This window comes from Bos indicus, chromosome X, assembly GCF_029378745.1.
Source record: "Bos indicus isolate NIAB-ARS_2022 breed Sahiwal x Tharparkar chromosome X, NIAB-ARS_B.indTharparkar_mat_pri_1.0, whole genome shotgun sequence".
NCBI classification, from domain to species: Eukaryota; Metazoa; Chordata; class Mammalia; order Artiodactyla; family Bovidae; genus Bos; species Bos indicus.
Window position 1 is genome coordinate 143,490,875 of NC_091789.1, and position 27,375 is coordinate 143,518,249.

General features: G+C 45.5%; 1 protein-coding gene and 1 long non-coding RNA gene across 2 annotated transcripts in view; one reads left to right on the forward strand and one right to left on the reverse strand.

Moving 5' to 3' along the window:
* Window positions 1–7,344: 7,344 nt before the first annotated feature.
* HCCS (holocytochrome c synthase) lies at window positions 7,345–16,188 on the reverse strand. Its single transcript, XM_019956210.2, has 7 exons — window positions 16,030–16,188; window positions 15,301–15,453; window positions 12,791–12,942; window positions 11,869–12,017; window positions 10,997–11,116; window positions 8,537–8,623; window positions 7,345–7,624 (listed from the first exon to the last, which is right to left on the reverse strand). Exons 2-7 carry the CDS (start codon window positions 15,419–15,421, stop codon window positions 7,426–7,428), a joined length of 828 nt encoding a protein of 275 aa, XP_019811769.1. The 5' UTR covers window positions 15,422–15,453; window positions 16,030–16,188; the 3' UTR covers window positions 7,345–7,425.
* Window positions 16,189–16,339: 151 nt separating this feature from the next.
* The window catches only part of LOC139181098 (uncharacterized), a 282,297-nt gene continuing 271,261 nt past the window's right edge, over window positions 16,340–27,375 (forward strand). The window contains exons 1-2 of the long non-coding RNA XR_011565213.1: window positions 16,340–16,740; window positions 22,911–23,116. This is a non-coding gene — a long non-coding RNA (uncharacterized lncRNA). The remainder of the gene's footprint in view (window positions 16,741–22,910; window positions 23,117–27,375) is intronic.

Genomic DNA, 27,375 nt, shown 5'->3' on the forward strand with positions numbered 1-27,375 from the left:
CGGAAGTTCTGGAACCAGCCAAGAACTGCCAGAACTTTGGGAGAGAGGCCTGAAATAGACCTTCTAGCACCTTCTGGCACACCTCTGACAACATTTTGATCTTACTTGTTGCTTCCAGAACCATTTCTATTGTTAAAACCACTTCGATTGTGGCAGTTCATTATGCCCTTGCAATTGAATACGATGAACAGAGCTCAAGGAGCAGAGACCACCCAGAACACCTCTGCAGCTCGAGGGAGTGGCCACCAGGAGAGGGTTTGCCTTTTGAGACCACGACTCACAAAGAAAGAGCACCCACTAACAGAGGGGTTTTCTGTCCCAGCTGAGAAGTCATTCATTGCCTTCACCCCATTGTCATTGTCCTACGCCCCCGCCCCCCGCATCACCTACTGAAGTGATGTGAGAGGGTGAACTTTCCAAGGAAAGGTTTTCATTATGAAGACAAGACAAAGGTGGGATTGTGCAACATTCAGAGCCTAGAGGAGCGGGAGGACTTCAAGGAATCCTTGGGAATAAGCCACAAAGGACAAGTGGCATTTACATGTAATCTTCACTTTCCCATTTCCTACTTGGGACTTTGACCCACGGCTGTGTAAATACATGGCAATTGTAAATACATGGCAATTGTAAATAAATCGTGAAGATGGGGTGTGTGGAAGTGAAGAGGGTTTGAAGGCTGCAGAGTCCAGTGAAGCTCAGACCCTGGTCAGCACCATTAGCATCTCTTGGGCACACTCTCCTCCTAGGAATGCCAATTCTAATGAGACTGACTCAATCAGGCCCCCTGGAGGTGGGGCCCAGCAATCTGCATTTTAACAAGCCCTCCAGGGGATTTGATCTCCACAAAATTTTGAGGAGCATCTAGCTGGGGAGACCACAGATGGGGGAGAGGCGGAGAGGGGGAAAGGCAGCAAGATCCAAAATGCTGCTCTAATGCAATACTTTGCCTGAACAGTATGGAATCATATTTTTTTAAGTCAGGTGAAACAGGTGATCATAAAATGATTTTTGTCTTCTGTTTTAACAGCACATAAACAGACACCGTTTACTAAGTTTCCACTGTGGAGCCAAGGCCATTTCTTTCTCTGGGTGTGGGAGGGCCCACTTTCACATTCTTAATCCATCCACAGCCACTAACATCCCACTTCCAGTTTCTTTGCAGCAAATTGAAGAAACCACCGTGAAACAATGAACCGAGAGTTATCCTGGATTTTTACAATATTTCCCCAACCCTTTCTGATTTCATGGTTGTATTTGTACTGATTCTGCTTTCAGCTCTTCTCAATCATTCCTTAGTATGTATGGATTTGGTTTATGCATTTATATCACATCTTCTTTTGTTTGGTTTAATTAAGTTATTGACTCTTGGTAGACTGACTACTCAGTTAATAGAGGGATCAGCCAGCACATTTTTTCCCATTTTTCAAGTAGATTTAGTGAGCTATAATTAGAAACCAGACACTTCACACATTTAAAGTGTACACTTCAGTGGTTTCCAGTAGAGTAACAGTGGTGCACAACCATCAGTTTTAGAACATTTTCGTCACCCCTGAAATAAAACCCTATACCCATTAGCACTCACTCCCAATTCCTCTCTCACCCAGCTATGGCAACCACTAATCTACTTTCTGCCTCTATATATTGACCTATGCTGGACATTCCTATAAATAGAATCATACAGTCTCCACCCTTTGTATCACTTAGCACATTATTTTCAAGATTCATCCATCTTGTTGCAGGAATCAGTACTTCATTCTTTTTATGGCTGAATAGATTCCATTGTATGGATGGACAACAATTTTTTTTTTTATCCAGTCATTAGTTGATGGACTTTTGGGTTGTTTTTAAGCCCATTTTATAGAGGAAAAAGAAAGCACTGGTTAACCACGAATGGTGTGAAATTTTAAGAGTGCAGCCACTGATGTACTTTATGTAAAAACTAGTCTGAAGTAGGTTTTCAAAGCATTTATTTTTCCTTAGCTTAAAACATGGCATCACCCAGTCCATCAAATGTGAGAGAAATAGGCCACATAAAACCTAGAATTATGGTCAGAAAGGAACCTTTAGGAGGATCTATGGGAAGACCCAAAAGTCCATCAACTAATGACCTGATTTACAAAAAAAAATGTCCTCCATCCATACAATGGAATCTTATTCAGCTATAAAAAGAATGAAGTGAGTTAGCCTTACAGACCTAAAGGGCTTGTTCAAATCCCCCAGCCGATGCAGAGAGTCAATACAGAAATGAAGATTCCCCAAGCCTGTCTTCTTCTGTTACACTAGCCACTACCGCCAGATTTGAAACACCAACCTACGAGAGTGAAGGAAAAATAATGAAATGACAACTAAGACTGGGATTTTATCATTTTTTAGTGATATAATTCTCTAGTGGGCACTGCAGTTTTCTGCAGATGATTCCTCTGGTTAATCTAAGCACCAGGCACTCTCCTGGGAATGCAAAATGGGAGGGGTGTGAGGACACAGGCCTAATGCCAAATTGACCCAAACTGATTAAAGAGAAACATTTTCCATGTGTTGTGGGAGACTTCCACCTCTTATCTATTAGCAATAAGCAAGGATCGTAAAGCTCGGACAGCATCTGTTAATAGAAGCCATCTGATGGTGATGAAACTTAGCCCATTAAATGTTGGTCAGTCACGTCCTACTCAGTGCGACCCCGTGGTCTGTGGCCCACCAGGCTCCTCTGTCCATGGAATTCTCCAGGCAAGAATACCAGAGCAGGTTGCCATGCCCTCCTCCAGGGGATCTTCCCGGTACTTTTCAATACCTGCTATGATTTCAGAAAAAAATATTAGAATACTTTCCACGTGATGCATTGCTTTTGAATTGATTTTGCATACCTTTTACTTTCAGTAAACATAACTTTGTAATGTTTTTAATCTGGAGACATATTAAGTTGGACTTCCCAGGTGACTGAGTGGTAAAGAACCTGCCTGCCAATGCAGGAGACACAAGAGATGTCAGTTTGGTCCCTGGGTTGGGAAGATCCTCTGGAGGAGGAAATGGCAACCCAGGCCAGTATTCCTGCCTGGAAAAAATTCATAAACAGAGGAGCCTAATGGGGGTCCATGGGGTCGCAAAGATTCAAATCAGACAGGACTGAGCAGGCACACACATTTGAAGTTTCCACGGAGGGGACACCTTTGTGATCCTGAGGACACAATGAGCTACATCTCAGGTTAGGAAGCACAACGGCCTAATTACAATCTTCAGTTTTGTCAAGCGGATCTGGCATAGTACTAAACCAAATGTCACCCTGTCATGTTCATGGTTTTTAAAAGGTCAAAGTCTGCTACCCATCTTTTTCCCCTTTAGCGATTTTAAAGATCATGGGCTCCTTTAGAGCAAGCTAATTCTTACGAGTAACCAAAATCAAAAGGAGACCCTTCTGCTCCCTCTCTAGACAGACTCGTCTTGGGAGAAGCAAGGCAAGGGGTGGGTACTGTTTCTCGGTTCTTCTTTGATTCCTAGCCGCGCCTTTTCCTCGTGAATGACTAGCCACAGCTGATGTTCATTAAGCCTTTCCAGGCTGTGGGCTCCGAGTGGGTTCAGGTGATTTGGGAGGTGATTAGGTCAAGAGGGTGGAGCCTCAGGAATGGGATTATCAGCCTGTAATAGACACCCGCACTCTCCCCTTTCAAGAGAACAAGCCCAAAGACGCCATCTCTGAACCAGGGAGTGGGTCCTTCTTACAGACAGGGAATCTTCCAGCGCCTTACTCTGGCACTTTCTGGCCTCCAGAACGGTGAGTGATGAATTTCTGTTGTTTATAAGCTACCCAGTCGATGGTATTTGTAACAGCAGCCCAAACAAACAAAACCGCTCAGTTCTTTTGTTCTTTTTATGGCCAAGAAAGCTGAGGCCAGAGATATTAAGATTACACAGCAAGTGAAGGGCTGAGACGTGGCTCTAAACCAGATGTCTGCCCCCAGGACACGGGTTTGTCTATCCTTTTTAAAGAAATTGAGCTTTAATTGCCATATAATATTGGGCTTCCCTAGTGGCTCAGACGGTAAAGAATCTACCTGCAATGCAGGAGACCTAGGTTTGATCCCTGAGTCACGAAGATCCCCCGAAGAAGGGCATGGCAACCCACTCCAGTATTCTTGCCTGGAGAGTCCCATGGACAGAGAAGTTTGGAGGGCTACAGTCCATAGGGTCACAAAGAGTCGGACATGACTAACACTTTCATACTCTGACCATGTTGAACATTTGTCCTTAATTGCTTTGCAACTGGAAATTTGTACCTTTTAATCCCCTTCACAAATTTTGCCTACCTGAACCCCCACACTCTGGAAACCACCAGTCTCAGCAATCTGTCTATGAGCTCAGGTTTTTGGGTAGTTGTACTGTTTTTTAGATTCTGCATATAAGTGAGATTGTATGGTATTTGTCTTTCTGACTTACTCCACTTATCATAATGCTCTCAAGGTACTGCAATATTTTTGCAAATGCCAAGATTTTATTATCATGGCTGAATAATAGGCATATATGACACACACACACACGCACGCACGCACACTGCCCTGATGGCTCAGCGGTAAAGAATCCACCAGAAACGAAGGAGACCCAGGTTTGATTCCTGGGTGGGGAAGATCCCTGGAGGAGGGCATGGCAACCCACTCCAGTATTCTTGCCTGGGAAATCTCATGGACAGAGGAGCCTGGCAGGCTACAGTCCATAGGGTCGCAGAGTCGGAACAACTGAAGCAACTTAGCATGTATGCATGTACACACACACACGATATAAGACATTTTCTTTATCCACTCATCCATGAGCAGACACAGGTTGTTCTGGGCTGTTGTATATAATGCTGCAGTGAACATGGTGGGGTGGGGTGGAGGTATCTTCTCAAGAAAAAGTATTCTTGATCACCACACACAGCCTCAAGCCTATGGCGACAAAAATGATCCATGGTATAACTCCCATAGTTGTTGCAGAGGTGAGGTGTGAAATGTGCAACTCCTCAGTTGAGGAGTAGCTGATGGGGGATAAACCATACTGGTGTCTCATTAAAAAATTGGTAACTGTATATTCAATATATATTAAAAATATACTTAAGTGAATTTGCATATAACCCATGGATTAACACAAGTCTTTTTAAATCAGCGTTGAATTTATAGACTGTCCTCCCTAAGGTTATGAGTTCCCTGCAGGTGGGGGCTGGACCTTTTGCTTTTTTGTGTTCCCGACAGGATGTAGAGTGTCATAAACATTTCATGAGTGGATGGGAGTTAGGGCACGACTAGGAACACTACATTTTCATCTGCAGTCCCAGTTGGCACCCCCACCTTATCTGCTAATCCTTAGCCTCAGGGGCAGTATGTTGTTCTAATCCTGAATAGCCTATGACAAAAGATGGAGCTTAAAAGCCTGGAGAATATCCAAAATGATTTCAAGTTATAAATGAAACCTCCTATCAGAACAGAGTATTGATCCCTGGATCTGATCAAGTATAATTTAGACACCAAGCAGCTTACGTCCAATAGGCTGCAGTCTTCTCTTCCCAAGTGGAGGGTGTATAAATGTGGTCTTGTCATCAGCTTCGCAAGACAGTTTACTTTAGAGGTGGTTTTTCTCAAGAAATATTAGAATCCTTTAAAAAGGGGTGATTCCCGCCTGTGGCTCAATTTTCAGTTTCCAGATACAACACTTAGTTTCTCATAATAATGCCTTAACCTTTACTTACTCAATGGCATTTAGGACCAAAAAACATGCCAACAGTAACTCCCTTCCTCAGCGGGTGAGAAATATGTGCTGTGACGAAAATGGCTACCTCCAGCACAAAGACTATAGCCGTCCTTTCTGTAAAGATTATTTCTGTCTGATGAAGTATAAAATTACTCTTAATAGATTTTCAAAACCTGTTAATTATCAGCTTTATTTTCTTTGAAAATACACAAATATTTTGAAACGTAGATGTTTAAGATTATTGGATTTTTAAAACTCTACACAGACACACCAATGAAATTCATACCAAATGAATCACTCCAGACTCCTAAGTTCATGTACTAACTTAACTCCACGATATTCAGGATAAATGAGTTACTACTGCTGCTGCTGCTGCTAAGTCGCTTCAGTCGTGTCCAACTCTGTGCGACCCCCATAGACGGCAGCCCACCAGGCTCCCCAACCCCTGGGATTCTCCAGGCAAGAACACTGGAGTGGGTTGCCATTTCCTTCTCCAGTGCATGAAAGTGGGAAGTGAAAGTGCAGTCGCTCAGTCGTGTCCAACTCTTCATGACCCCATGGACTGCAGCCCACCAGGCTCCTCCATCCATGGGATTTTCCAGGCAAAAGTACTGGAGTGGGGTGCCATCACCTTCTCCTGAGTTACTACTATGAACACTTAAAACAAAAACAACCAACAATCGTATTATGCTGCTCTAAGTTGAACAACCAGTGTGTGGGTGACTGATACAAAGAATTTCAGTGGCAAACTTAGAAATCCCTTAAAAAACAGATGTGAACAGAGAGTGAGTTGATGCAACCATTCTACATCTGGGAAAAATATTCTCCTTGTGAATTCTAGCAATGGATAAAATACTGTGTTTTAGAGCAGGACCACTCCTAGCATTGTGACTTCAGCCAGACCTTCAAGGTTCAGGTCAGGCAGACAAGAGGAAGGCTTCAGGCAGGGGAACGGATGAACTCCAGAATGGGATTAAGTTGTCAAATGCCAGAACAGTGAAGCCTGCTTACATGGAACACAGTTACAGGTCAGAACAATGGGAATTAAAAGGAAAATACTTAAAAAGTTAGGACATACTCCCAACACATGTGCGCCATCAAATCATAGGGGAGTTGAAATTATTCTGGATTGAGGTCCAGTCTGAAAAAAAAATCACAACAGCAAGAATCTGGAGAGCAAGACACACACACCTCAGGTTGGTGGAGTACATTGCTGGGGTGTGGCTGTATTTTCTTCAGGGGTCACTACTGTATTTGATGGACTTGAGAAATGCTGGTAACTTGTATAAAAAGCCTAACAGAACACTTTTAAATAAAATATTGGACCAGGTCAAAGTTGAGCATCCTGTGGGCTTTCAGATCTACACATCAGTATTTAAAACAGGGAGGGAAAAGAGCAGCTCTCTTCATATTTTCAGCAAAGGTCTTTTTCAGAAGTTCAGATTTTTAGATCAAATAGACAGACAATACTGCAGTTAAAGGAGAAACTCAGGGAGGGCCTCAACTTAAAATGATGTGCCGTCAACTGCAAGGTACAAACGGTACTCAGAAGAGCACATGCTGAGTACCCTTTGCTAAGTGGCATGGAAGGTAGGATGATCCCCTGGAATCCCTGTTACATCAGGAGCGCAATTCAGTTTGGGGAAAATAGTTTAATGTACTTCTCAGAAAAAAAAAATCGTTTCTATTTTCTCATCTCTGACAAAGCGGTGCTTAGGAAGTCCAGCGCCACCAGGCCACCTTCATCCGGTCCCATACGGCCGACAGCGAATCCAACGCGGGCCGCACGTCCAGGATGGTGAACTGGTAGTCTTGGTTGACCTCACCCCCGTCGTAGTAGTCAATGACATATCTCACTTCCGTCCCGCAACGGTTGATGATCCAGTCGTGCCTGTCGAAAGGCAGCTCGTACCTGGAATGAAAACATGCTGGCGGGGGTTACCATGCCTGTGGGATGCTGAGCTGGGGTTTAGGCGGTGAGAAAGCCAGCAGGGCAGCACATGGGGAGGCTGGCTCTCAGGGTCCACCTTGGATGAGAGGTGAGACTCCGATGAGCATGGTCCACAGTGCTGTGGGAAGGTAGGGCTGGAAAGCAGGAGGCTCCCCCATCAGCAGACAGCTCATCTGCTACAAGGGAAGAAGGTCAATGGCAGGAAGCACAGCCAGGCTGGGGAGGTCAGCTCAGCACCTGCAGAAATGCAGGTGAAAGTGAAAGTTGCTCAGTCGTGTCTGACTCTTTGTGACCCCATGGACTATACAGTCCATGGAATTCTCCAGGCCAGAATACTGGAATAGGTAGCCTTTCCCTTCTCCAGGGGATCTTCCCAACCCAGGGATTGAACTCAGGCCTGCCGCATTGCAGGTGGATTCTTTACCAGCCGAGCCACCAGGGAAGCCCAGGAATACTGGAGTGGGTAGCCTATCCCTTCTCCAGGGGATCTTCTGAACTCAGGGATAGAACTCAGGCCTCCCACATTGTAGGTGGATTCTTTACCAGCTGAGCCACCAGGGAAGCAGGTGGGAGCTGTGAATCCGATGACAACAGGGAGCATGGAGTGCATAGGTGGACAGAGCAGGAGTGTGGGAGGAGCGAGGGGGCACTGCAAGAACACAGAGAAGATGACTCCGGTCAACTCTATAAGAAGAAGACAGGAAGTAACCCCGAGCTGCCCGCCAGCACCACCTTGAGGGAGCACAGGAGGTCTGCAGCTGAAAGTGAAGCATGTTTCGCAAGATGGCACTGCAGTTCTTTGACTGCCTGGTTTTAATGCCAAGAGCAAGCAGACCGTGACCTGAGGAACAGAACGTTTCTGCAGACACTCACCCCATCCAGGAGCGAATTCTTGCCCGTGGCGAATACTCTTTTGCTTTGCCTCCAAACCGGATCAGGGATGGACCACAAGGACACTCACTAGAAATCCCCAAAGAAGAAATAAGATAACTCTCTTTCCCTTGAAAAACAGAATGTTGCAGTTTCTCCATGACACACATTTTTCTGTATATATTTTACATATTAGAGAAAGGTAACTGAAAAACCTCACAGAAATATCCCTATTTGCTTTAAAAAAAAAATGCTGTGCTTTAACTTCTGGATCAAGTGCGTGCCACTCCCTCCCCTTCCCTCTGAGTATCTGTGCTGCTCTTGGCAGGAGTCCGGGGTCAGGGCCTGTCCACATGGTGTACTCTCAGGAACAAAAGGATCAGGTATCAGGCATAAACTCTTCTCTTGCACGAAGAGCAGTTGGGGTTTTTTCCAGATGAAAGTAAGAAAATGCTATACTCCTCTCTCGTTTGAAACCAATGAGCAACCTTCATGAAGAAAGAAAATTGCTGCTCTCCCTAGGAACTAATGTAATCAGTGTTGGGCCATCTCTTTAAATAACTGTACACAAGCTGACAGGTGGGGGACAAGGTCGTGCTGAGACAATCTACTCACTCTCTGGGCAGACCCTGGGCTTGAACTTTCTAGGTGCCCTGCCAGCCCCCACCCCCAAGCTCACAGGGGCCATGGGGGTAGGGGGGGGGGGGAGTCTCCTGGTCATCTGGCATAAGGCACACAGCACTGTCCCCTGCAGGGGGAGTGGAAAATACAAGAGGCTACTTGTCTTGGCAGCTGCTGTCACTATAAAGACAGGATTTGGCCTAAACAGGTCTCTCTAATGAACTGGGATAGAGCAAAGCACCCCACGTGTGATGGGCCCCCGGCTAAGGACTAGCCAAGCTCCTTTCATTCTCAGCTTTAACAACAGCACACTTGCAGCCTGGACTTCCCTGGTGGCTCAGACGGTAAAGCGTCTGTCTATGATGCGGGAGACCCGGGTTCGATCCCTGGGTTGGAAAGATCCCTTGGAGAAGGAAATGGCAATCCACTCCAGTACTATTGCCTGGAAAATCCCATGGACAGAGGAGCCTGGTAGGCTACAGTCCATGGGGTCGCAAAGAGTCGGACACGACTGAGCGACTTCACATTTGTTCACACTTGCAGCCTAAGTCTCCACATTGAGTGGATTTTGTCCAAGAAGTTAATCACATTTTGCCATGTATTAAAAACATGAGCCACCAACCATGATGACATCTGGTTCCGTGGAGACACGCCCCACCCCCTACCCTTCTCCAGGTGGAGCCCTCAAGCAGGCACCATTTTGGAAATGCTCACCCCAGATCGACTGAATCAGAAATCCTGGGAGCAGGGCCCAGCACTCAGTATTTCAACAAACCCCTAGGTGATGCTGAGGCAGCTCAAGTGTGAGGACCACGGCTCTGAACAGACTGATGGCCCATCGCCACTAACTCACAAATGCATTTAGCTAGTCTCCCAGAGAAAAAGTGTGTAGTTTCTTAGTCATGTCCAACTTTGCGACCCCATGGACCGCAACCTACTAGACTCCTCTGACCATGGGATTCTCCAGGCAAGAATACTGGAGTGAGTTGCCATTCCGTTCTCCAGGGGATCTTCCTGACACAGGGATCAAACCTGGGTCTTCTGCATTGCAGGCAGATTTTTTACCATCTGAGCCACCAGGGAAGCCCCATCTCCCCAAGAAAAATGATCATGTGCAAAGATGCCTCTTGATGTTTACTCCTGATGGGGATTCAATACATGCTGCTGTGTGAACAAAATCTTTCCCAGCTCCCTTAGGGCAGAGAGCATTTTAGAGTTTCTCGCCCCTGTGCTCTGCCTGGAATGGACTGTGATGCTCCTCCTGTTGAGATCTGGGGTCAACGGCCCCTCCCCTTGCATGTGGGCAGGCTTGTGACACTATGGGACTTCCCAGACTCAGTCATCACAGGAGATGCAGTGTCCCTGGAGCTTTCTGTAACTCTAGCTCTGGGAACCTAGTCACCATGGTGTGAAGAAGCCAAAGCAGCCACATTTAGAGGCCATGGGCAGGCGTCCTAGCTGAGAGCTGGCATGGTATCACTTACCAGGGGAGTAAATGGGGCCTTCGAAGGCTTCCAGCCCACGGGTGTCCAGTCACCCCTGACCACTAAGTCTCGGTGGCTGAGACCCCACGCATCAGGAGGCAGAGACCAGCCATCCCTGCTCCGTCCTTTCTGCACTTGGGACTCACTGAACCCACGAACATACTTAAATAGTTGGCATTTTACATGACTGAGTAGGGCAGTCTGTCACGCAAGTCACTGAGACAGGCCTGCTACCTAAAATGTTTTAATAGAATAGCACAGTGTTGGACTAAAACCCTTCTGTATTTCTTTCATAGAAAGCAGCTATGAAATTAAGATGCTGGAAGAATGGTTTTTTTAAGATCTTGAACATACTTACGCAGCGTGAAGGGCTTCCCATTTCAAAATCTCCTTCCAAGCTTGCTCATTATTCTGGTTGTGAATCCTAATGATATTATACATGTCTTTCTGACTAATATCCTCATCCTTCCATTTCCACCTAGGAAAGAACATTTGGTAAAACTTGACAAACATTACTGTGAATGCCATGTATTCATTTCACTGTGTCACCAAAAATCCGATTTATCCAAATATCAAGGATCCCTCGATTTTTCAAGTGACACTTTTTTAATTAGTATCACAAATTCCCTTTTTCTAAGTATTTTATATAGCAGTGGTACTTAAAAAAAAGTTACTGGCTGTGATGGGTTAGTTTTATGTGTCAGCTTGTTTGGGCCATGGGGTACCCAGATATTTGGTCAAACATTATTCTAGATGAGATTAACATTTAAATGGGCAGAGCGGGCCCAGCTCTCAAAGCTGAAACAGAACAAAAAGGCAGAGCCTCTGCAAGTAAGAGGGAACTCTTTCTGCCTGCCTGCTTTCCAACAGGGACATCAGTTTCTCTTCCTGCTTTTGGACTTGAACTGAAATATAGACTCTCCTGGGTCTCCAGCCTGCTGAGCCGACTATGGGACATCTCCACCTTCGTAACCATGAGTCAGTTCCTTACCACAAATCTGTTTATATGTATATCAAGATATATACATCTTATTAGTTCTGTTTCTCTGGAGAATCCTAATACATTGCACTTAAGTCTGAAGAATCAGTTGGTTAGTATAAAAATTTACTGTACACCTGGGGGATAAAACCTCTAACATTTAATTCTTAGATTAGATTCATCTAAAAATTAAATGTTAAAAAGGTTAGATTCACAAGCAAATTTATAGCCTCAGGAATATGCTCACTTACCCTTTTCTTAACATCGCATTCCAGAACATCTGTTCAGAAGGATAAACCCACTTTTTATCTGAATCTGCCCTCGGAATAGACGATTCCTCTCTCACAGTAGATAGTGGAAACGGCTGGTCGGGGGCTGGTGTCTGATTAGGAGGTGGCATCTATGTAAAGTAAGTGGGTTTAAAAAAAAAAGGTTGGAAATACAAAGTAGAAACAAGCAACATAATTACTTCCTGGAAAGCAAGGCATCACACACACAGCCCAGTTTCCCCATCAAACCAGCGACATCAGTTTCAGGCCTCTCGGTTGAGTCAGAGCGCAGAAGCTCTTTTCCTTGTTGACTTCACATAAATGGTAAATACATACTACAGTCAAACATTTGGTCTCTTTCTCAAGGATTAGAAAGTAAAAACTAATAACCATGATGGGCAGGCACTACTACAAATTTCTGAAAAAGATGGGGTGATAAATGTGTGTGTATTGATATGTATACAAAACAGAATACCACCACTTTCTCGATGGCATTCTGTCACTGGCGGTCACACAAGGCTGGCACCCAGCTGTGCCTTAAGAGGCACCCCAACCTTGCCGTGTGCCTATGGTGTTTCCCCAAACCAGCAACACCTTTCCGAACTCCAGCCGTGCTGCTAATAGATCTCCCGCCCACCTAATACTCTACCCCCAAAGCAACATCCTCTGGTGTGGCTGATTCCAGGTCAGCCTGCTCTGGCGCTTGGGGATAGTCCATGGCTTTCCTAGGCGCTCTCCGAAACTACACTTAGTGACACAGTCTAGATTTTCACTACGGATGGAATATCAGACTTCTCCATTTTAAAAGCGCAGAAGGATCAATCCCAGCAGCCTGTAGTTTGGGAGCCTGTAAGAGCATCCCTACATTAAAAACTTCTGGGCAGAGGGGCTGGTCGAGGGTTACCAGGTTAGAAGGATCCAGGTTCTCCTTATTCGCGGCCTTGGCGCCGGTGATGGGACACTGCACGTACTCGTAGGCGCGCTCCTGGTGCGCAGGCACAGAGTTCGTTTTGCTCCCACAGGTTGAGTCCGACGGCTCGGCACTCACTGGACAGCCTGAAACGGATCAAGGGTGAAAACACTGTCACCACAAAGGCAGGACATCTGGCTCTCAATCTGGGCCCCAAAAAGTCGAATGTCTGACTAGGGATCACCGGCACAGACAAAGTCAGGCTTCTACTGGTCACAGCTACCAAGCGCTAACATCCGACAGTCCAGGAATAGGCTCCATAAATTAACTTTCCCCTTGGAAGAGAAATGGGTACCCATTCTCCTATTGTGTTACCCACCCCAAGAAAAATAAACCCCCAGAGTCTCAGCATTGGCAGAGTAGGTACTGCCCACAGCAGGGGTTTAGGAACGGAGCAGGGAGTTGCTATGAGCTGTTACAGAAGTACTTCTGGGGGCAGGGCCCCCTGTGAATGGGTCTCCCTGACTTTTCTATTCCCCAGTTCCAGACAAGACCCAACTCCCACCAGGGCACAGGAGGCCAGACCTTCATTATGGATGTCTTCTCTCAGGGACTGGGGACAGGAGGTAAAAATGAGCAGAAGAGCCATCCAAAAGGCTCATAGAGAAAATTCAGGATGTGCTCTGCTTGTGCCCTGCTCCAGGACTAAAACAAGACCACTTGGCCGAGGCTCAATTCGCTGTCAGGAGACAGCGAGTTCATCAAGCAAAGGCACCCACTAAAGAAAACATCCCCCAGTCCACGAGGGATCCAGATGCCACTTTGAGAACAGCAGCGGGCAGGGTAGTCAATGCCTAAGGATCCCAGGTGCCGCTGGAAACAAGTGTGCGGGCCGGGAAGGCGGTGTAGACACAGGAGGCAGGCAGGCAAGGGGAGAGCTATGGCCCAGGAAGACACAGCTGGTGGAAAGGAACCCTTATCTTGGGCAGCAGCAGTGAACACCAAGGAGACACTGAACTCTGGGCGCCCTACACGCAAAAGACAAATTTCTGTTTACTTCCTTTCCTCTGCGAGGACCCTGTAGAGCTGTCTACTGAGGGGTGGAGGGAGACTTGTTCTGCCCCCCTCTCCTCTCCAGTCTCTTCTGGCACACTGGTCCCAACTGGTGTTGGAAAGAAAATCCTGTTTACGTTTTTCATACCAGAGAACCAGTAGCCCCTTCAATCTCCTACAGATATACCCACCTTCTTTCCTAAAGCAAATTCATCTGACTTACAGCTCTCCTAGGAACACAGCAAATGAAATCAGACCCTAGACAGGACTGTGTGACTTTCTAGGGATGCTCAGAACAGACACACACCTGCTTCGTCCACATCTGCCTCCATTTTGCCTGTAAGGAGAAACCCTAGAAGAGCACTGGACTGGTCCTTATTCAAGGCCCCAGAATTTTCGCTGGTTTTGCCACTCACTAGCTGTGTGACTTGTAAGTTTCCTTAATTATGAAACAAGGGGGTCGGGGTAGGGGACGTACCACGCAGGATTTTGAGGATGAGAATGTAAACTCCACTAGGCAAAGGATTTTTTTCTGTTTTAGACACTGCTGTTCTCTCAGTGGAAAAACAAAACACACAGAACCACTCAGTGCTTGGCACAGGGTGGACAGGGAGCAAATTCTTGTGGGCTGACTGAAGGAATGAACAGCCGTAACACAGGAAGCGTCAGCACTAGATAAGCACGCTAACACTGCTTCCTACCCTCATGTCTGGAAACAAGTCGTCACACATCTGGTGGATTCAGAGCATACTTTTACAAAGACAATCTAAAGCGGCAGGTGGACCAATGAAAAAGGAAAGCATTTCAAGTCTCACCTTTGCACCTAAAAAAATGAACAGCAAGTCCATCAGGCAATGACTTATTTTTTACACAGAGAGTAATCCAACAGAGGGAGGAGTAAAGCTGTCTGGATAAAGAAAGACAGCATGATCTAGACCAAAGTTTCTCAGCCTGGGCACTCTCGACATCTGGGGCCAGGTGACTGTTGCAGGGTCTGCACTGTACACTGTAGGATATTTAGCAGCACTTCTGTCTTCTCATTAGACACACCTTCCCCTCTGAGTTACGACGTGCAGAAAGGCCTCCAGGCATTGCCAAGTGTCCTCTGGGCTGAGGGGGGCTTGCCTTCCCAGCTAAAAAACCCGCTAAAGTAGACCACAGCAAATTGTTGGAGTGGGGGCTGATGTATGGAGCAATCCCTCCTCACTTACCCACGATCTCAGTCATGACCACAACCCTGGGCAATTCTATATCCTCAGCTTACAGGTGATGATGGGTTGAGACTTAGAGAAGTAACTTGTCTACAGTCACATACCTTGAAAGTAACAACAAAAGGACCAAACCCAGGTCACCCCACTCCCAGGCCTTAGGAGCCTCACCAGCATGCTATACCACCTCCTCAGAGCTCTTTTGGAGAATTCTTTTTATCTTCTAGATAAATGGTCCATTACCTTTCACTTTCCCTTCGTGCATTGGGCATCCAGACGTTGGGGCTGCTGTCTGATGATCTGAAGCTGCAGGGGTAGAGGTCTGAACTGTAGAAGCAGCAGGGGCAGATGCAGACAAGCCCATGGTGGGACTCCCAGTGTTGAATCCAAGCAATTCTAAATTCACACGGGCCAAACCAGAGAGATGAATGCTTGATGCCTGGATTCCCACTATTCCCTTAGTATTCTTAATGTGGCCAACCCTTGTTTTTCCTCCTTGTCACCTTTATAGAAATGTACTGGGCAGGGGCTCCACTTCACCCTCCACTTTGATGAGGGACAGCTTTAACAGATCACCCCCTTTGGGACATACTAGTGTGAAATCTACACCTTTGAGGGGACGTTTCTAAGGGTGTGCGGACTTGGGGGGTGAAGTGAGGCGGTCCCTGGGAAACTATGTCATAGCGAGGGGGCTGTAGGCCCGGGGATGAAGGGAAGAGGGTCCCGAGGTGGTGATCCGATGAGAGAGGAAGCCCACCGAGTCCATACTAGACACGCGGCACGAGGGATAGGCGAGGAGCTGGGGGTCTGGGAAGAGTACGGCGCAGAAAAGAGAGGAAGGAAGGAAAGGTCAGCGGAGGGCACAGCGCGACCGCAGTCTTCCTCGCACGGTCCCCGCGCGTGGCACCCTCGAGTCCCGGGATCCCAGACACCGCCCCCGGCCTCTGCTTCAGCCAGCCTGCCCCTCCGCACCTGACTCCTGTACCCGGCTGCCGGTCCCGCCTCTAACCGCCAACTCCGGCGCGGAGTGGCAGCAAACCACCGCCACCACCTTCCCCTCCCCTCGTTCGGTCACAGCTGTTGCCCGGGTCACCACCGGCTCTCGCTCACGCCGCTACTTCCTCTTCCGAAGGCAGGACTTCCGGGCCCGTGGGAGGCGGGCGCACCGGCTGAAGGGGGAGGGTTTCTGTCCATCACAATGGAGTAGGCCCCGCCCCTCCTGTCCTCCTCGGCCTATAAAGGCAAGGCCCCTCTCTGGCCCCGCCCCTCCTGGCGAAGCCGACATAGACTTTTCGGCTTGAATAAACTTGCCATAGGGCGAGGCGCTTTAAGCTGCGGAGGCGTTGCATAGGAAGAGTTTTAAAATTTATACCTTTTAAATTGTATCCCGTCAGTTTTAATTATAGTAATGACTCAAGAAACATCAGTAGGTATGCAGATCTGTGGCCGAATCTGGAGATCCAGAAATGAACAAAAGTTCTCGGCTCCGCAGGTCTTCTTAACAGGGTGTGTGGAGTTCAGTTCAGTTCAGTTCAGTTTAATCGCTCAGTCGTGTCCGACTCTTTGCGACCCCATGGACTGCAGCACGCCAGGCCTCCCTGTCCATCACCATCTCCCGGAGTTTACCCAAACTCATGTCCATTGAGTCGGTGATGCCAACCAACCATCTGTGTGGATTTGAAGGTCTGTATTTTCGCTTGCCTCTAACAGAAAGTATTTTTTTCCACCAGGAAGGCAGGCAACAAATCCGGGTAGTGTTAGATATATGTGGCACTGATAGCAATTACAGAGAAATGATGTTACATATGATTGTCATTTCTGTCTCAAAATACTACTATTCATCACTACTTTAAAATTAAAGTAAGTTTATCTTGTTATTTAAAATGTAAATAAAAAGCATGTATCTTTCTATATCACCGTAGTGCACCTGTGAAGTCTCTTTCCAGGAATTGCCCAGTGCCTAAGAGAACTGCTTCAGGAAAAATCATATTCCCTCTGTGGGGATAGGCTGCAGTGCACCTAAGCCCAGGCCCCTTAGCCTCAAGGGGGACAACTGAGAAGGGCCATCGCAGCTTCAGAGCTGCTCCTAGGATGAGCTGAGGCTCCCACTCTGACTGCATTACAGTTCGATTTTTCCCTTTGCCTTGTCTTTCCGTCACTCTCAAAGTTGTTCATGAGGACATTTGTATGCACAAATTTTGTGGAATCTCAGCCTTTTAATAAGTGTAATTTTGCTTAGATTTGATGACAGAAAATGACTACCATTAAAAAGATTGTTTATTATACTCACAGATCCCAAGAGTCAGAGTACATATCACACCATGAGGCGCCACACATGGGGGCACTGGGCACACCACTAGGCAGGGATGGAGAGGGGAACTGTGGGTATGAGCCTTTATTATGGTTTCTGTAGGAAAGAGGGCTTCCCGGGTGGCACAGTGAGAAAGAATCCACCTGCCAGTGCAAGAAATGCAAGAGATACAGTTTCAATTTCTGGGTGGGGAAGATCCCCTGGAGGACGAAACAGCAATCAGCTCCAGTATTCTTGCCTGGGAAATCACAGGGACAGAGGAGCCAGCAAGGCAGGGCAAGCAGGCTGAAATTTAAATAATTTCAGCAGGCTCTGGAGCATAGGAGCTATCCCCAGTTGTTTGGTACCTGGCCCAGGAGTGATGAGGGCAGGTAGATAGTGGCCCAGAATATGAAAGCCCAGTAAGGGAGGTGACTGGGGGCTGTGGGCTTAGATGCTGAAGTCAGGGAACTGACCAGCCTCTAGCCACTGCCTCAAAACTGGATCAAGACAGCATTTTAAAAAACTATATTACTTTGGTGTGTATTTCCTGGGCAACCTAGCCTTTAACCTACACAATCTTTTTTTTTTAGCATGTTAATAACTATATTTCAATATAATAGGTTGATAACTAATAACTATATTTCAATATACAATCGACCTTTGAATAACATGGGCTTGAACTGCAGGTGTCTATTTACATGTGGGTTTTTTCTTTCCAATAAATACTAGAATCTGGGAGTGGTTGAATCATGGATATGGAAGGCTGACTATGGGACTTGAGCTTCTTTGCATTTGGGGATCTGTGGTGGGTTCTGGAACCACGCCCCCATGGATACTGAGGAGCAACTGTAATTGGCTTCTTTTGTAATTTGTTTTATGCACGTAAAAATACTATTTTGAGAAGATAACACATTTCACCAGATTCCAAAGGGGCATGTTTCACAAAGAGGGCAAGAACCTTTGGTAATTGAAGAGACAGGCATGCAGACAAATAACCATATTTGAATCTCAGTATATGGATGTGCAGATTGTTCCTGGACTTTTGGAAGAAGTGACTATTGTGAGGTTGATGTGCAGCAAGTGGATAGGAAGGAAGGAGTAAGTAGAAGAATGCTTTATAGAGAAGGAGCTACTAATACTAATGCTAGGAGTTACAGGAAAAGCAGTAGGTGGGTGAGAAGACTGTGGCAGGACACCTTTGGCCTCAGTTTCCACTCTGAATTGTTTCTTTTTCTTTGTCCCTCCACTAACATGCTAACACAAACATGCACACACATACACATGTATCCCTCCACTCTACCAATAGTTATAAATCATTTTGGATAAATCTTGTTTAGTACTTACATTCAGTTCAGTTCAGTTGCTCAGTCGTGTCTGACTCTCTGCCCCCATGGACTGCAGCATGCCAGGCTTCCCTGTCCATCACCAACTCCCAGAGCTTGCTCAAACTCATGTCCATTGAGTCAGTGATGCCATCCAACCATCTACTCCTCTATCATACCCTTCTCCTGCCTTCAATCTTTCCAGCATCAGGGTCTTTTCCTATGAGTCAGCTCTTTGCATCAGGTGACCAAAATATTGGCGCTTCAGCTTCAGCATCAGTTCTTCCAATGAATATTCAGGACTGATTTCCCTTAGGACTTCAGTATCTACATTATTATGACTATAAAAATATTTGTAATGACTGCTGATGACAGTTTTTCTTGTACAAAATTTCCATTAGAATTTAATCCTTGTTTTTCCTTTTTCCCCTTTGTCTAGTTTTAAATGATTACCTGTCAGCATTCAAATATATCAACTACTCTGTATGTGGCTCAGACGGTAAAACGTCTGCCTACAATGCAGGAGACTGGAGTTCGATCCCTGGGTCGTGAAGATCCCCTGGAGAAGGAAATGGCAACCCACTCCAGTACTCTTGCCTGGAAAATCCCATGGATGGGGGATCCTGGTAGGCTACAGTCCATGGGGTCGCAAAGACTGAGTGACTTCACTTTCACTCTATATGTACGCTCAGTCGTGTCTGACTCATTGCCACTCCATGGACTGTAGCCAGCCAGGCTTCTCTGTCCATGGAATTTTCCAGGCAAGAATACTGAAGTGGACTGCCATTTGTTTCTCCAAGTAGCTACTGTATATGTTTTCTTTCCCCCAACCCCTTGAGTCCTCACTCTTGGATAAACACCTGACCTCTGCCACTGCCCAGTTCTAGACTGTTTGGAAATTATTTCTGCCTGTTGTCTTCCTGGACCTTGCTGTCAACCTTTTCCTGTCTTGATTTGGATCTCTGGTTCTTGGATGTTGTGTATTCTTCTTTGCATTGTTTTGGGAGCACATCAGTTTTAAGGTCTTGGAAATCTAAAATGTCTGTGTTTTACCCTCCCACTTGACTGGCAGCTTGGATATATAATTCTAGGTTTAGAAACATATCATTCCAAATTGTTAAGTAATTGCTTCATTATCTTCTAGTTTCCATTGTTGATATTGAGAAATCAGATGTCATTTCTTTTTTTTTTTTTTTTCTTCTTCGATATTTTTAGGATCTTCTCTTCTTTATAGTGGTCTGAAAAGATATGCTGTTTGCTTTCACTGGCTTTGCACTTGATGGGCCCATTCATTCTGAATACTCATAGCCTTCATGTTAGAGATCTTGTTACTGAAAGGAGTTTATGGTGGCTTTGGCTGCTCGCTGCTCAAAAGCCAATAAACAGGCCAGATTGGTGGAAAGGAAAGGTTGCTTTATTTTAGATGCTGGCAACTGAGGGGGAGGGTGGGGGACATCTGTCAAAAGGTTGATTCCCTCTCTATAAAAGTTGAGAGCTTTTATAGACAGATTTGGTGGTGGTGGGGGTTACATGCAGAGACAGCATCAGATCAGATCAGATCAGTCACTCAGTCGTGTCCGACTCTGCGACCCCATGAATTACAGCACGCCAGGCCTCCCTATCTATCACCAATTCCTGGAGTTCACTCAGATTCATGTCCATCGAGTCAGTGATGCCATCCAGCCATCTCATCCTCTGTCGTCCCCTTCTCCTCTTGCCCCCAATCCCTCCCAGCATCAGAGTCTTTTCCAGTGAGTCAACTCTTCGCATGAGGTGGCCAAAGTACTGGAGTTTCAGCTTTAGCATCATTCCTTCCAAAGAAATCCCAGGGCTGATCTCCTTCAGAATGGACTAGTTGGGTCTTCTTGCAGTCCAAGGGACTCTCAAGAGTCTTCTCCAACAAAACAGTTCAAAAGCATTAATTCTTCGGCGCTCAGCCTTCTTCACAGTCCAACTCTCACATCCATACATGACCACAGGAAAATCCATAGCCTTGACTAGACGAACCTTTGTTGGCAAAGTAATGTCTCTGCTTTTGAATATGCTATCTAGGTTGGTCATAACTTTCCTTCCAAGGAGTAAGCGTCTTTTCATTTCATGGCTGCAGTCACCATCTGTAGTGATTTTGGAGCCCCAAGAAAATAAAGTCTGACACTGTTTCCAGTGTTTCCCCATCTATTTCCCATGAAGTGATGGGATCGGATGCCATGATCTTCATTTTCTGAATGCTGAGCTTTAAGCCAACTTTTTCACTCTCCACTTTCACTTTCATCAAGAGGCTTTTGAGTTCCTCTTCACTTTCTGCCATAATGGTGGTGTCATCTGCATATCTGAGGTTATTGATATTTCTCCTGGAAATCTTGATTCCAGCTTGTGTTTCTTCCAGTCCAGCGTTTCTCATGATGTACTCTGCATATAAGTTAAATAAACAGGGTGACAATATACAGCCTTGATGAACTCCTTTTCCTATTTGGAACCAGTCTGTTGTTCCATGTCCAGTTCTAACTGTTGCTTTCTAACCTGCATACAGATTTCTCAAGAGGCAGATCAGGTGGTCTGGTATTCCCATCTCTTTCAGAATTTTCCAGTTTATTGTGATCCACACAGTCAAAGGCTTTGGCATAGTCAATAAAGCAGAAATAGATGTTTTTCTGGAACTCTCTTGCTTTTTCAATGATCCAGCTGATGTTGGCAATTTGATCTCTGGTTCCTCTGCCTTTTCTAAAACCAGCTTGAACATCTGGAAGTTCATGGTTCACATATTGCTAAAGCCTGTCCTGGAGCATTTTGAGCATTACTTTACTAGTGTGTGAGATGAGTGCAATTGTGTGGTAGTTTGAGCATTCTTTACCATCTAAGCCACTGGCTATACTGGAAGACCAGAATCCCCAGAGTGGGGAAGCTAAGCTTGAGTCTGGCACCTTAGACCACTCAGCCATCCTGATATCCTGTAACTCCCAATCTATACCACAATTCTCTGTTCTTCTCCAGAGTTCAGCATTTTCCTACAATTCTCCATCTCTTTCACAATTCTCCATGCTTTTCCACAATTCCCTTTGTCTCCTGCAATTCTTCTACTCATCCAAAATTTTCTGTTCTTTCTAATAATTTCCTGGTTTCCTTCCAATTCTTTTCTTCTCCCCAACTTAACACTTTCTCTCATAATTTTCCATTCTTACAAAACTTCATTGTCTTTCCCAATTCTGTATCTCAGGGAATTCCCCCTTCTGTCCATAATTCTTTATTCTTTTCTACCATTAATTATAATCTCACCTGTCATTCTCTGTTCTCTGTCAAAATTTTAGATCCCTTTCATAATTTCTTGGAAGACCTGAGGCCCATCTCCAGAGTTTCCCAGGGTCAGGCTTTTGGGAAGAGGGAACACAGAAAGTTTAGCCTATTCACGAATGGCGTGGCCAGAGTGTGGGAAGCAAGCATGGGCCAGCAATGAGGACTTGATGCAGAAGCTAGGGTCTCAGCAGGAGAGCACAGCTACCTTTGCATGGGATGTAGGTGTGGCCAAGCAGGAAACAGGGGTGTGTCAGGAGGACTGTGACCCAGATGAGGCACGTAAAGCCAGGCAGCAAGGAGGGTCATGGTCATGTGGGGGTGGGGAATGGGCATGGAAACATGCAAGGGTGTGGTGGAAGTGGTGGGAAGACTCCATCAGGGTAACAGTGGGAAAATTCATGGTTATGATGGATTGCAGGTGACCTGGGAGGTCATAGCTAGGAGGGAAGGACAGGGGGGTCAATTTCTTCTCTCATACAATACTTTATTGCAGTACATGACAAAAATATTTTGTAATTATGTATTTTAAAGGATATTTATTTTACCTACCTATGGTTACCTACCTATTTTACCTACCTACCACTGGGATTCCCTGGTGGCTCAGAGGGTAAAGCGTCTGCCTGCAATGTGGGAGACCTGGGTTTGATCCCTGGGTCGGGAAGATCCCCTGGAGAAGGAAATGGCACCCCATTCCAGTACTCTTGCCTGGAAAATCCCATGGACAGAGGAGCCTGGCGGGCTGCAGTCCACGGGGTCACAAAGAGTCGGACACGAATGAGTGACTTCACTTTTCACTTTCACCTGCGGTGCACCTGTGGCTGATTCATGTCGATGTATGGCAAAAACCACCACAATATTGTAATTAGCCTCCAATTAAAATAAACAAATTGATTTTTAAAAAAAGAAATCAGAAAATATATTTTAAGGTTTCTATCCCTTATATTTAGGCCCGTCATGGAGGAAGTTCCGGTTTCCGTGGCGCTGGGTCTGTGGCGGCGGCTGAGGATTAGGAGGAGCGGACCGCGGAGGCTGTGCTGCCTCGGTACTGCTATAACCAGAGTTTGGTAGCAAAAGGATCTAATTATTGGGCCCTCTTGACATAGAAAGAGATGTGGGGGGATTCTCGATCTGCTAACAGAACAGGACCTTTTCGGTAAGTGTTAAAATTTGAATATTGAAATGTCTATTATAACAATGTAGATACTGTATAACATTTATGGCCTACTATAAAGAGGGATATTTTCTTTGTGTAGAAATAACTTTGATTTTTTTTCTGATTTTTAAAAATAGAAACTACTTAAAATTTTTCTAGTCATTTCTAGAGTGATCGTCAGAGTGAATACCTAGCATGTCAAGTATTTTGTGTATTAGCATTTTAAAAATATTATCAAAAAATCCCCCAGTTTTTTAAAAATATTTTTTATCTTTTTTAGCAAAGTAATACGTTATATTAGTGCTACTCAAAATGTGTCACCCCAGTGGGTCTAGTTTACACACTGTTATCAGTCTGTCCTGAGATGAGCTTGGACTAGAGGAAAAGTAAGGCATGGCTTCCTTCATCAGGAACCTCTTGCTATGAAAAATATATCATCTCCACTAAAATTGTGCTTAGTGACAGCAGATTTAAATTCTAGTACAAACTTCATATCTCAGCTTGGACCTGGAACTAGCAATTCCTGCCTGGCATTTGAATGGCTAGCACTGTCCTATTACTTACAGCCTAGATCCTGGTATGTAAATGAGCAGTCACTGAAGCAGCCAGTAAGCAGGCAGGGTGAAAGAGAAAATAAATCTTGAACAACATCACTCATTCAACAGTATGTATAGAGCATCTGTGATGCTTTGTGATGTACGCACATCTGTGATATGCCAGGTCTTGTGTTAAGTGCTGAGAATACAAAGGTGAACACAGTGGACAAAGTCCTGACTCATACGGAATTTACCTTCTAAGTAAACAAATAGATCAACCAGCCAATGAATGATCCAGTACATGAACAGATGATTTCAAAGCTGAGAGATACCAAGAAGAAAATGAAACAGGTGGCGCTAGTGGTAAAGAATCCGCCTGCCAATACAGGAGACATAAGAGATGCAGGTTTGATCCCTGGGTCAGAAAGATCCCCTGGAGGAAGGCATGGCAACCCACTCCAGTATTCTTGCCTGGAGAATCCCATGGACAGTGGAGCCTGGCAGGCTACAGTCCATGGGGTCACAAAGAGTCGGACATGACTAAAGTGGTTTAGCACAGCACACAGTGTGACGGGAATTGAAGGGTGACGCTGCTACTCAAAGTGTTGTGGTCCATGAAGCAGAGATTTGCATCTCCTGGGAGCTTGTTAGAAATGTAGAATCACAGCTTCAATAGCATCCCCCCACCACTGAGTCCAAGTCTGCATTGTAGCAGGCTCCCCAGGAGATCAGCATGCACAGGACAGATTGAGATCCTGAATACAGCCTCAGCTATGGACATCAGGAAGACCCCTCTCTAAGTGGTTGGGGCGGGGAGGGCTATTTTACCGGAGACCTGAATGATGAGAAGGACCCAGCATATAAAGATCAGGACAAAGAGCAGTGCAGACAACGGTAACAGTAAAGGAGAGCGTCCTGTGATTGGAGTGAACAGCAGAAGGCCAGGGGGCGGCCCGGGGTGAGTGAGGGCGGAACTAGGAGAGGACGAAGCTGCTGGAGCTCTCTGGGCGGGGGGTGTATTTTCTTCTAAGTGAGATGTGAAGCTGGAGGAGGGTTTTACGAAGAACTACTCACCTGACAACAGGGAGAAGTTTGCTTTTCTCAACTTCACTCTTCACCGCTCTGCAGTAAGGTCCAGGGACCTTCCCTTGGCAGCGCTGCCCATGACCTTCACGGTCTTTGCTGGGGCCTGAATACACGAGGGCAAGTTGCTAAGACAGAGCTGGTGAGCATCCTTGTAGCTCAGGGCTGCACGGGTCTGCCTGGATTCACCGGGACTCTTCACATCTGTGCTCAGAGGGACCATGTCCACATCATGTCTGTCCCAGGGGCCAGGGCTGCCTCACACTCTCTGAGATCAGTGCCCGTTTTCATCAAAAGAATTTGTTGCCAGTAAAATTCAATTACTGGAGGTTATGATTCTGCTTAATATTTTAATACTATTGTAATAACTTCAGAGACTATATTATCGCTAATAAGTTCCAGGCCGTGTGTGTGTGTGTGTGTGTGTGTGTGTTTAGTTTTTATGAGACCAGGGTCTCTTAACATAAACCTCTAAAAAGTTAATTAATTCACTGATTATAGATAACCACCTTTTACCGTGGGTCACTCCCGACTTATCTGAATTCTACTTCCATGTGTCCATATGTACACAGGGCATCACTGTTTGAAAAAGCTTCTGTCATTTATAGCAGAACTTATTTAAGACTGAACTCTCCTTGATACCTACCTGGGAGGGCATTGACAGGCCTGCCATGGGACCACTTCAAAAAACTGAAGGTTGTCCTCTGATGAATGCTGATGGGGAGATGCCCAGCCTTTTACTGTGTTTGGGACTCCATCATGTATGAGGTTTGATAGGAGGCAGGGCCTTGCTTCCATTTACAGCAGTGCTTCTCCAGTGGAGATGGGGTTTTATTGCCCTCATCCCATCCAGTTGGAAATGTCTGGAACCGTTTTTGGTTGTCACACTAGAGGTAGAGATTTGAGAGAGTCAATTCCTAGGCACATTGATAAGAAGTCTGGGGGTCCCCAAGGAGAGAGGTCTGGGGTTCTCGAGGAGCACATAGGGGTCTGGAGTTCTCAAGGAGGAGGAAAGGACAAACTTTTTTTTTTCCCCTCTACATTCCTTAGTTTTAGTCACATAAAACGTTTTTTTCTTTAAGCCTCAAACTGATGATTACATAATAAACAACTCAGTTTAAACTCTGTACTAGGGATTATATAACAATAATGTATCCTGCTTGAGGACAGTTTCTCCTTCCTGAAAACCTTCTGGCTAATCCTGATATTTTAGAATGTATATCATGGGAGTGGGTCTGGTAGGATCTTTCTATTGTTAAATTCTAATCCTGTTATCCTAAAATGTAAATTGTGGGAGTGGGCCTGGTAAAATTTTTACAACCTTGAGACATTCTTTTGATTAATTGCAATAACCAGTTAAAAAAATATGCAACTCCCTTGCTAACACCAGCAAGGGGGGCATTCTTCAGCCCCCTTCTGATGTCTATGTCAGAAGCGTTCTCTGTCCCTTTTCTTACTTTAATAAAACTCTGCTACACAAAAGCTCCTGAGTGATCAAGCCTGGTCCCTGGTCCTGAAGTTAAATCTTCTTGGAGATCACAAATCCAACACCGTTTACTGTAAACTATCAGACTGCCATTGGCATCTAGTGGATCTAAGCCAAGGATGCTGCTAAACATCCTAAAATGTCCAGGACAGCTCTCGCAGCAAGGAATTATCCAGACCCGTGGCAATAGTGCCAAGGTTAAGAAACTTTGTTCTTGGCAAACCAAAGGCCGGAAACGTGCTGTCCTTGATACCTGGCAGCTAGAGCAGGGGCTCCTATCTCCTCAACTTGGGCAGTATACAATATAGATATACATGTACTTGTGCATGTATGTGTGTGTGCGTGTACACTCAGTACTGTAACTGCATTGGGACAATTTAACTGAATTCCTCTTCTTTCTACCCCAGTTATTCTTTTTTTAATTAAAAATGTTTTACATTTAACTTTTTGATTAAAAATGAAGTACAGTAGATTTACGATGTTGTGTTAGTTTCAGGTGTACAGTAAAGTGATTCAGATATATATATATATATATATGTATAGAGTTTTCCAGAATCCTTTTCATTATAGGGTATTATAAGGTATTGAGTATAGTTCCCAGTGCTGTACAGTATATCCTTGTTGGTTATCTATTTTCGCCCAATTATTCTGAAGCTGAAATGGTGGGAAAAGCTAGCGATTAGTGGCAAACTTGTTATTATGATTATGTTACTGTGATGAAATTATTAAGCCAGTTGCTGTCACATCACAAGTGGGCCATTACTGGTGATCAGATTTAACATGGCGGACTGGAAGTGATGGGAGCAGCACTGGTTGTGATGGGTGAAATGCACATCGCTCTGGAGACGAGCTTTGCAGAGCAATGTGACTTACCACCCTCCTAGGCAGGAAACATCAGGATAGTCTTGCTTGGAGGAGTGGGAGATTTCATCCTTCCTTCCCTGTGGAAATAATTGGTATGGATCTAGTTTACTAATAATTGCGTGTATGTGTGTGCTCAGTCGCTCAGTCATGTCCAACTCTTTGTGACCCCATGGACTGTAGCCCTTTAGGCTCCTCTGTCTATGGGATTTTCCAAGCAAGTATACTGAAGTGGGTTGCCACTTCCTACTCCAGGTGATCTTCCTAATCTCAGAATCAAATCTGCATTTTGT